This window comes from Fukomys damarensis, unplaced genomic scaffold (genome assembly GCF_012274545.1).
Source record: "Fukomys damarensis isolate Sample0158 unplaced genomic scaffold, DMR_v1.0_HiC HiC_scaffold_20, whole genome shotgun sequence".
In the NCBI taxonomy this organism is placed as follows: domain Eukaryota; kingdom Metazoa; phylum Chordata; class Mammalia; order Rodentia; family Bathyergidae; genus Fukomys; species Fukomys damarensis.
Window position 1 is genome coordinate 17,816,653 of NW_022900932.1, and position 11,477 is coordinate 17,828,129.

The following is an 11,477-nucleotide window of genomic DNA, read 5'->3' on the forward strand; positions in this document are numbered from 1 at the left end:
GAATAATGAAATGGCAAAGTATGCAGTATTTTTTAGTTTTAAAATGTTTGTTCCAAAAAGAAGATGTAGCTGAGCATGGTGGTGCACACCTGTGATCCCAGCACTTGGGAGGCTGAGGCAGGAGGATTACCACAAGTTTGAGGCCAGCCTGGGCTACACAGTGAGCTCAAGGCCAGCCTGAATTACATGGTGAGACCCTGTCTCAAAAACAAACAAAATAACAAGATGCTATAATTAATGAGCTCTACTTTTTTTTAAATGTACAAATAAAATATTATATATATATATATATGTATATATTCACAGCTAAACATTAAAATGTATATTTAAAAATACTAGATTTTTGGGTAGTGGGTACTGGTGATCAAACTCAGGACCTTGCACATGTGAGACAGGCATGGTACCACCGAGATAAATCCCTAGCCCTAGAATGTATATTTAAAAGTATTAATAGTACTTTCACATTAGAGTAAGATTACAGGTAATTTAATTTTCTTTGTGATTTTCTCACTTTTCCAAATACTCCACGATATACTTTTATAATCAGATAAAATACAATAAATGCTGTGCTGTTTTTTACAACTCTAACATAATGCCATTTAAATGGAATATTGCATTTAGTTGCAACTAGATTTGTTTAACAATTTTCCACTTTCTCCATATGTATTTGTGAATAGCTTATTAAGGAAAAACAGAAAATGCAACTTACTCCTGGTCAAAATATGTTGCCAGATGAGTACAAAAATTCTCTACAGTATAATTGTAAAGTGATATGTCTCCGCCAACAGAAAGGCTCGAAAGGAGATACTCCAGTTACTATTATTCGTACAGAATTCAACCAGGTGGTTCTAGGAGACTCTGCAAAAACTACTGTTTCTCCCGATGGAACTGCAAAGTACAACTTCACTAGCAGTTTTGAGTTCAGTCCTGAAGGAGGAATCACTTTAGATGACATCGCCCACAAACCTGTATTCTGTAAGTCCTTGTGGTTGTAAAAATGCTAGTATGTGAGTATGTTATGAGGATATGAGGTATTAGCTATTTTGGGGATTTTTTTTTTTTTTTTTTTTTTGGTACCAGGGATCAAACTCCGGTCCTTGCACTTGTGAGGCAGGCAGCAGAACCACTGAGCGAAATCCCTGGCCCTGGACTTGAACCCTTGATGCTCCTGCCTTAGCTTCCCAAGTGCTGTGAGTACAGGTATGCACAGCCATGCCTTGCTGTTGTTGGGACTGTTGAATGCACTTTACTTCCCTACTGAGGAATAATGCAGTATATTAAGTCCTACTTGCTTCTGGCAGGAGTCACTATGACCCAATTTTAACTAATTTTTATCCAACACTTTCTGATACGTGACTGAGTTTTACAGCTTTTATCTTATAAGTTGAGTTGGGAGCGTCTCCTTTATATTCCTATATGTAGGGTTGCCAAATTTCGAAGAGAAAAAAAAAAAGGAAAAAACAAAATTTGGGACATACTTATCACATGTTTTGTAATATACATGAGTAATCTAATGTATAACTAATGAGCAAAATAAAAGATAGATAATAGGAAGTAGAGAGATAGATCATTCTCAGATGGGAAGGGGATCAAGAGTTGGAGGGAGGGGAAGGGGAGAGGAAAGGGATGAAAAAAAGGAATTAAGATGTGTTACGTACTTGTACCAACTCCACACAAGGAAGGCAAACATCATGTACTGTACATGTACTAATGGAAAAGAAAGAAGAAATACCAAAGTACTGAAATGGACCAGTTCCTCAAGAAAACACAAACCACACACGTGCAAGATGAACTAGATAGACAGGCATGGTGGCCCATGCTTGTAATCCCAGCACTCAGGAGGTTGAGGCAGGAGAATCCCCACAAGTTTTCATATTAAATAGCCCTATATCTATCAAGGAGATTAAATTTTGTTTGTGTGTGGGTTTTTTTGTTTGTTTGTTTTTGGGAGAGTCTTGCTATGTAGCCTAGATTGACTTGGAACTCACTAAGTAGCCCAGGCTGACCTTGAACCTCCTATCTCTGCCTCCCAAGTACTAGAATTATAGGCATGTGCCACTATGGCTGGCTTAAAATTGAATTTATAAGTTAAAATCCCTCAATCCAGTCCTAAATAGTTTCTCTGAGGAATTCTACCAATTTTTTTTGTTTGTTTGTTTGCTTATTTGTTTGTACTGGGGATAGAACTCAGGTCCTTGTGCTTGCAAGGTAGGTGGTAGAACCACTGAGCTAAATCCCCAGTCCTACCAATTGTTTAATGAACTAACACTAATTTTACATAATCTCATCTAGAAAATAGAAAACATTTCAGTTTACTTATGGAAGCTAATATTATTCTGATGCCAAAACTAGACAAAGATTATACAAAAAGGGAAAACTTCAGGCCCTTGTCTGTCATTACTGACATAAAAGTTAGACAAGGCAGGGCTGGGGTTTAGCTCAGTGGTGCTGCCACCTGCCTCACAAGTGCAAGGACCTGAGTTCAATCCCTAGTACCAAATACAAAACAAAACAAAAGTTAGACAAAGCAATTAGAAAGAAAATATAAGGCACACAGATCCGAAAGGAAGAAATAAAACTGCTGGTATTTGCAGATATGGTATGATGATCCATGTAGAAAACATCAAGGAATCTAGAGCACTTGTAAAAATAAAAAGTAAGTTACACAAGATCACAGGAAAAAAGATAATATACCAAAATTAATGTACAAATATTCCTTGTTTAACAACTGAGTTGTGGTCCTGCAACTAAGTTGTTAATTGAATTCATTGCTAAATGAGGAATTTTATATAGTATATACAATATTAAGAATAAAGAAATGGTCAAAAATGACTCTAACTTTATAAGTTTGCTTTTGTTTGCATAATTCTTTTTTAAAAAATTATTATTTTTTGTTTGGTTTTCCCCATTAAGTTTATTGGTACATTTAAAGCAAACAGTACAGCTACATTTATCATTGGGATCTTGTACCTTTACATGATATGTCTCCGTTCTTATTTTCCCCCATACCCCTGCCCTCCCTTTACCCCCTTCACCCTTCCCCATTTACAGAGACTTTGCTTCCATTTTTTTCCTATTTTCACATTTTTTCTTTTCCCTTATTTCCCTTCCCCTCCCCTTCCCACTTCCCCTTTAGCCATTTTCTTCCTATTTCACACTCTCAATTATACCATTTGAACTTTATTTACACTTGTAGTTTTTCACACCAGAGAAAATATTTGGTATTTACTCATGTGTCCTATTCATTTCACTTAAGAGTATACCTTAATGGACATCCATTTAGCTATAAATGTTTCTAGTTTCTCATTCTTTGTGGCTGAGTAGTACTCCATTTTATAGAAAAACTACATCTTCTTTATCCAGTCTCCAGTTGATGGGCAGTTGGGTTGTTTCCAAGTTTTAGCTATTACAGACTGTGCTGCTATAAACATGGGTGAGCATATATTGCTGTGGTATAATTCTTTTAATTCTTTTGGAAAGATACCCAACAGAGGGATGGCTGGGTCAAATGGGACCTCTAATCCTAGTTCTTTGAGGTATCTCCATATTGATTTCCACAGTGGTTGGCTGGGGATTTAGCTCAGTGGTTCTGCTATCTGCCTTGAAAGTGAAAGGACCTGAGTTCAATCCCTGGTACCCTCCCCAAATCTATATCCTGATTTCCACAGTGCTTGCACCAGTCTGCATTCCCACTAACAGTGGAGAAGGCATAATTCTTTTTTTTTTTTTGAGACAGTGTCTTGCTACACAGTCCAGGCTGGCCTTGAACTCACTATGTAGTCCAAACTAGCCTCAAACTTGCAGTGAGGTGCTAGAGTTATAGGCACAAGCTACCTTCCCTGGCTCTATTTGCATAACTCCTACATGTAGTACTATAATATATAGCAGAACATAAAACTACAGTACTATACTGTACAGTACAATGAACAAAAATTATAGTACTATATAAATAAGATATACTTTTTTTGTTTGTTTGTTTTTTGGACAGGGTCTCACTATGTAGTTGAGACTGACCTGGAACTCACTATGTAGCCCAGGCTGGTCTTGAACACATAGCAATCCTCCTGCCTCAGCCTCCCGAGTGCTAGGATTATAGGCATGTGCCACCACGCCCAGCTAAACAAGATATTCTTTACAAAAAAGATATAGAGACTCTATAAATAAGATGTACAGAATTGTACAGAAAAAAAGATGTCATAAATCTGAGTGAAGGTGGTAAGTCCAAACTGTGTGACTCATTTATAAATCTGAACAGTAGTTAAACAAATAGTTGTTAAATGAGTAAATATCTGTATACCAGTTATAAATACATCGACATAAATATTGGGTTTTATTTTTTGGTACTGGGGATCGAACTCAGATCCTTGCATTTGCGAGGCAGGTGCCGGAACCACTGAGCTAAATCCCCGGCCCATGCATTGACATAAATATTAAAAATACCTTTTAGGGCCAGGGATTTAGCTCAGAGGTTCTACCGCCTGCCTTGCAAGCACAAGGACCCGAGTTTGATCCCCAGTACCCTCTGCAAAAATACCTTTTATAATTGCTTCCAAATTGAAATAGTGTTAACCTAATATATAGGAGATCCGTAGAAATGGAGAGATATACCATGTCCATGAATTGGGAAGTTAAAATGTCAGTTTTCCCCAGATTAATATACACATTGAATATAATTCTTCTCAAAATCCCAGCAATATTTTTGTAGCTATACATAAAATTATTCTTAAGTTTGTATGGAAAAGCAGAAGAACTACAAAAGGTAAAACAATTTTGATAAAACAGAGTTGAAAAGATCAGTACCTTGATTTCAAGACTTACTATGTAGCATCCAAATCAAAACTGTGTATTATTGGTGGAAAAATAGATATATAGATCAATGGAATAGAATGTCCATCTTTTTTTTCTTTTTACAATGTAAACCCAATTCATTGGAGGAAATGTAGCCTTTCTGGAAATGATGCTAGAGCAACTGGACCTCTACAGATAAAGAAATGAGCCATAACTTCTTTCACAGCTTACACAAAATTAGCTTAAAATAGATCACAGAGTTTAATGTAAACTATAAGGCTCCACAATGTTAAGAAAAAAAAAATCATACGTGGGTTGGGGATTTAGCTCGGTGGTGCTGCCGCCTGCCTTGCAAGTGTAAGCTCCTGAGTTCAATCCTTGGTACTGGAAAAAAAAAAAAAATCATAGGAGAAAATCTTCGGGACCTAAAATAAGACAAAGAGCTTTTTTTTTCTCTTTCTTTCTTTCTTTTTTTTTTGCACTGGGGATCGAACTCAGGACCTTGTACTTGTGAGGAAGACAAAGAGCTTTTAGACTGAAGACCAAAAACGTGATCAATAAACAAACTTGAGGCCATAGTGGCATGGTTTCTCTTATCTAAAAACCTCAATATATAATTAAAGTGCAGAGCTGGGGATTTAGCTCAGTGGTTCCACCACCTGCCTCGTAAGTGCAAGGTCCCAAGTTCGATCCCCAGTACCCCTCCAAATAAATAAAGTGCAAAATAAAAGATAAAGGATAGGAGATAACAAGATGGATTTTTGGTATTTGGGAAGGGACCGAGACTGAGGGAGGAGGAGAAAGGAGAGGACAATGAGATTTAAAGGGGAGGAGATTGTGAGTCTCTAGTTAGGGGTCCAAGAGATGCTGTGAGGGGTGGGGGTGGGGAGAGGTTAAAAAATGAACTAAGTAATGTCATTTACATGTACCGACTCCCCACGAGGAATTCAATCATTATGTACTACAAATATGTACCAATAATTTTTTTTAAATAATAGAAAAAATAATGAATTGGACTTCATTATAATTTAAAAAACTCTCTGTGACAGACTACAGAAGGACAGAAAGTATTTGCAAAACACACTTTGAAACGACACTGATATCCAGAATATATAAAGAACTTGCAAAACTCAGCAGAAAAAAAAAAACCACCAGAAACCAAACAATCCAGTTAGAAAATAGGCAAAAAAACATTTCACCACAGAGGATGTACAGCTGAGTGTGGAGGTACATGCACGTAACCCATCACTTGGGGTGCTGGGGTGAGACCCAGACCACATAACTTTAGACCTCTGTGTATATTTTAAAATGAAGGTGTGTGAAAAGTGGTCCCAAAAGTTTTTAGTTATTTGGATCCTGATTCAAACAACTATAAAGAAAATACTGTTGAGGGACATAAAAGCTGAACAAAACAGAAAAGAAAACCATGTTCTTAGGAATGATCAATATTATAAAGATGTCATTTCTCCTACGTTTATCTGTAAATTTAATATTATCTCTAATTCTGCCATTATTCTTTAAATTCTAGAACTCTTTTAGAAAAAAGATTTTGAAAAGATGATCAGGAAATTCTGAAAAGAAGGATAATAAGAGTTATTAGTGGAATATAATAGTAAAACATAGTACAAAACCCTCAATAAAACAGAGTGATAATGAGACTTGCACAGTCATGCAGATAACGGGGACAGACTAAAAGGTCCAGATACAATCATCAGTGCTTCTGGTAAATTAGCATCAGACTCAGGTGCTATGCAAATCAGTAGGTGAAAAGATAGATTATATAATAAAGGATGTGAAGACACCTGGGTATCTGTGTGTGTGGGGGGGGAGGAGTGACCAAGCTCAAAATTATACTTAAATTCTAGACCGATAAAATATGTATAAAAACTTAAACTATGTAAATATCATAAGAAATTACAGAATTAACTAATCATAGTCTGGCAAAGCCTTTCACAAGCATAGAATCAACATGGGGCTGGGCATTTAGCTCAGTGGTTCTGCTTCCTGCCTCGAAAGTGCAAGGACCTGAGTTCTAATCCCCAATACAAAAAAAAAAAAAAAGTGAATCAACATGGGAGCTAGGAGTATATTTTACATAAGCAGCTATAAAAGACAAACCACAAAGTGGGATACAATTTACAATTCATTTCTAGACAAAAGGCAAATGTCCCTTCATATAATTTGCAGGCAAAAGTTAAAAGGTCTCCAGGGCCGTTTAGTACTTTGTGCTGAAGTCACTGATGTTGGGGTCTTGGGTTTCATGTTGTTTCTTCCAAGTGTTGGAGGTCAAACCCAGGGCCTCACAGAAGCTATGCACGTAGCTGCACCCGCCGCCCGAGTTAATTTTTCTTCCATTTCTTTGAGAGTGCTTTGCTTGCTGCACCTTGATTATGTGAGAGATGAGTTAGAAATGTTCTCATTCTGTTTGTTTTGATTTTTCTAGTAACCATGACTGAAGTTTTACCAAAGGAAAAGAAACAAAAAGATGAGAAGACCTTAGTTCTTGGTCAATCCGTGGTGGACCTTCTTCCTTTACTGGAAGGTCAGATGCTTGGTTTGCCTAAAAGGAGAAATAGCCAAGTTCACAAAACTTTGCTCCACAGACTCACAAACCTCAGCCTCATTGCATTTAGAAGTTTTGAGGAAAATGAGCCCACTCATCTCTGTTGGTAGTATACTAACACAACCAACCCTTCTTTTTGCCTCTGTTCCCAGGAGAGACTTCATTTGAAGTGATGGTCCCTTTACACCTGGTGCAGGGCTCACCCTTGGAAACTCCTCGACCAGGCTTTAAGGTAATCAGAGTTGTAGCTCAGTATTTCAGCCTGCCCCTCCGTGTAACGAGTCCATCTGCAATTAAGGTTCCTTTCAGTTGAGTCCAGTTCATGGGCCTTGCACACGCTGGGCTAGTGCCCTACCGCTGATCTCTGTCCGTTCTTCTCTTAGTCATTTTGTGCTCTTTTCACAGCACATCCAGTGAGAGGTCTGGGAAACAGATGAGTAAGGCAGAGTCCTAACTTCCAAGAGCCCAAAATCACAGGCTGATTATTTATTTTTTTGGTACTGGGAATCACACTCAGGGCCTTGCGTTCTGCCAAGTAGGCGCTGTGCCGATGTGCTACATCCTCAGCCCTTATTTTTAGAAAGATTATTTTATTTTATTGTGCTGAAGATTGAACCCAGGGTCTTGCCCATGCTAGGCTAGTGTCCTACCACTGAAATCCATCCCTATGGTAGTTACTTTGGCTGCTGGCATCACCTGTAAATCCTAAGTGACATCCATGGCTTCTCCCTCAGATCCCAACTGCAACCAATCTCCAAATCCAGACTTTTCCGTCTCCTGAGTGGCTTCAGAGGCTTTCTTTTTAGCTTTGTTCCTACTCTTACTGCCTCACCCTTTCTCACCTTGCTCATGACAAGTGATCTTGGACCTGCCCTTGCCTCCCTCCAGATCCACCTTCCCAGTGCTTGTACAGTTTCAAAGTGACTCCGATCACCTCTCTGCCTGTCAGTATGATGTGGTGGCTTATGGATTTACCCCTTTGTATATCATAAGGTCCAGATCCCTTAACAGGCAGGCATAGTCCATCGGAGCCTCTCCCTTCACCTCCTCTCTCTGCTCCTGTTTGTATTTTATGCTCTAGAATCCTGACCCACTTAGCCCTGAGCTGAATAAATATATCATACTGTTTTCCTCCCCTTTTACACCAACTTCTCTCTTTTTTTTTGTACGGAGAATCAAACTCAGGGTCTTGCACTTGCAAGGCAGGCGCGGTGCCACTGAGCTAAACCCTGGCAACAACTTTTCTCTTGATCCAGAACTGTTTTCTCTTTCCTTCCTCTGCTTCTAGGTTGCAAATTCCCACTCATTCCATAAAATGCATTTCAGATTTTATGATTTACTTCTCCCCTGCCTAAAAATTATTTACTTCCTCCTTGGTGCTTCTCAACTGGAACATTTTGTGCAGTTCTGTGTTGTAGCATTTGTCATAAAACATGGGACATTAACATAAATTTCATAATGAATGGAACCATGTCTTCTTCATCTTTATATCCCTAGTGCTATTGTAAAAGTGCCTAGCATCAGATTAGCAATCAGAACACATTTTAGCCAGGTGTGATGGTACACGCCCATAATCTCAGCATTCGGGAGGCAGAAGGATCACTGTGAGTCTGAGGCCCGCCCAGCTACACAGCGGAGTTCAAAACTGGCCCGCACTATAAAGCAAGACCCTGTCTCAAAACAGACAAACCATTTTATTTTGTATTCTGTGTGAAAATAGCAGAGATACAGACATGTTTATATATGGATTTGTATATATATTTGAAAAAATATTTTATTATAAAACATTATCAGTAAATTATAAGAGTAATCATAAATATAGGCAAAAGCACCCCAGTTCATTCATGTGCAGCTACGGTTGGTATCGAAGTATGGAATCATCCAGTCTTATAATTCCTCTTCCAAGTGTTTGGCGCAGTAGGAAGGGCCTTTGGGCAGGGATAAGGTTCTCTTTTTGACTCTTTCCTTAATTTACAGGAACTGGAGAAAATTATTTTGTTCTTCTGTTTGGAAATCAGTTTGATCTTATTTTGAATGATGATATTTTGAGATAATGCAAACAAAAAGAGAGGCAGTTTTCAAAATGCTACATAATTTTCACCTTTTACAGCAGTGCAGTCTTCAAGTTAAAGTGTTTGTGGCAGAGCCCTTACTGAGCACAGCCCAGGCCACGGGGAGCAATCTACTGAAGGTCACCTTGGAGGCTGCTTACTCTGTGCCTGAGTCCTTCAATCCACTAGGGCCTCCGCAGAACTACATGGTGGGTCTGCAAGTTCCCGCGCTCGGAGAGGTAAAACGCCACTGCCAACGTTTACGTGGATTCAAGGGTGTCTGCACTCTGCGCATCTCTTCCTCACTGGCTAAGATTACATTCGACACATCATTCTGCTAGCGACTGAGATCTATTTGAGGCTTAAAAAATAAAGTTTATGTTATATATCCAGTACATATTTTAGTATTTATAATTTACATACTAGCCATAGATTGTGCTGATTAGTGGCTGATGATATTTGAGCATCTTTTCATGGGCTTATTGGCCATTTTGTATATTTTCTTTGGAGAAATGTCTGTTAAGTCTTTTACCCATTTTAAAATTGGACTGCTTGTATTTTTATTGTAGTTTTAGTTCTCCATATAGTCTCTCTTTTTTTTGGTACCGGGGATTGAACTCGGGTCCTTGCACTTGCAAGGCAGGCCACCGAACCGCTGAGCTAAATCCCCGGCCTATCTGCATATATTCTTGTTATTAATCCCTTATCAGATATACGAGTTGCGTGTAATCTCTCCCATTCTGAGTTGCCTTTTTACTCTGTTAGTGTCCTTTGATACACAAAAGTTGAAATTCTCACGAAGTCAAATTTGTCTTTTTAGCTTTTATTGCCTGTGCTTTTGATATTGCATCCTAGAAATCATTGTCAGATCCGGTGTGATGAATTCTCCTCTGTGTGCTTTCTTCTGAGGCTTCTTTAGGTTCAGCTCTTTTTTTTTTTTTTTTTAAGTGGGAATTGACCCTGGGGCCTTTTTTTTGAGCTACATCTTCAACCCCCCCCCCCCCTTTTTTTTTTTTTTTTTTTTGAGACAGGGTTTCACTATGTAGTTCAGCTGGCCTTGAATTCACAGTTATCCTCCTGCCTCAGCCTCCCAAGTGCTGAGATTTTAGGTGTGTGCCACCATGTGTGGCTAGTTTGCTTTTTAGAGCACAGTTTTAAAACAAGTATGATAACGGCTCTTATACAAACACAAAATGATAGAATTTGAAAAATTTTATTTAATTGCTGAGAAAAACAGTAAAAACAGTCAAAGGAGAATCTGAAGAAGTAACCCATAAATAGGCATCAGGAATACTGTAGTAAACTTGCTATAACCAATTACATTGTCACTGGACAGAATATGTTTGCATAACTATGGACAAGAAATAATTTGTGTTATCAGTTACTGTAAACTACAGTGTTGTAAATGAACAAAGCCAACGAAGGGTACCGACTGCTGCCTGGAGTCATAGTCATGGAAAGGTGTCTTTGATAACACCCAGCAGTCCAGTGCAAAGACACTTAAATTGTCTTTTTTGTCCAATTCAGTGTCCTTTACAATTTTTTCTCCTGTGTGGTATTTTTCTTTGTAGAAGGACTCTCCTATTTTATTCAAAAATGGGACCCTGAAGCTTGGAGGGGAAAGAGAACCTGTTCCCCGGCCCAAAAAATGGCCTATTGCTAACATTCTTGCTCCAGGGGCCAATAACATTCCAGATGCCTTCATTGTGGGCGGCCCCTATGAGGAGGAGGAGGGAGAGCTCAATCACCCTGAGGTGAGGTAATATTGGAAGTGTGTGTACTTTGGGAATCACTGTAGCTTATGTATGCCTGTCACTTGTCAAAAAAATTATCTAATTCTGATGAAACTGTGTCTCAAGTTCACCAAATGAAATAATTTGCGTCACATTTACTTTTTACCTTATTTTTTGAATTAGTAATAAAGTCTTGCTTTCTGGTCAGGCTGGCCTTGAACTTACCATGTAGCCAAGACTAGCCTTGAACTCACTGTGATCCTCCTGCCTCAGCCTCCTGAGTGGTGGGATTACAGGTATGCACAACCTGCCCAGCTCTCACTTTTTTTTTTTTTTTTTTTT

The 11,477-nt window shown here is 38.6% G+C and overlaps 1 protein-coding gene across 9 annotated transcripts in view; it reads left to right on the forward strand.

Moving 5' to 3' along the window:
- Positions 1-11,477, forward strand: part of Cfap70 (cilia and flagella associated protein 70) — a 59,377-nt gene that overhangs the window by 3,999 nt on the left and 43,901 nt on the right. For 5 of the 9 annotated variants that reach the window (XM_010606838.2, XM_010606857.2, XM_010606872.2 and 2 more), the window contains exons 3-7: positions 789-975; positions 7,232-7,330; positions 7,504-7,583; positions 9,462-9,641; positions 10,974-11,156. In XM_010606838.2, the coding sequence (XP_010605140.1) occupies positions 789-975; positions 7,232-7,330; positions 7,504-7,583; positions 9,462-9,641; positions 10,974-11,156 (729 nt within the window). The remainder of the gene's footprint in view (positions 1-788; positions 976-7,231; positions 7,331-7,503; positions 7,584-9,461; positions 9,642-10,973; positions 11,157-11,477) is intronic. The other 4 variants (XM_033766543.1, XM_010606891.2, XM_010606899.2 and 1 more) reach the window with 4 other exon arrangements.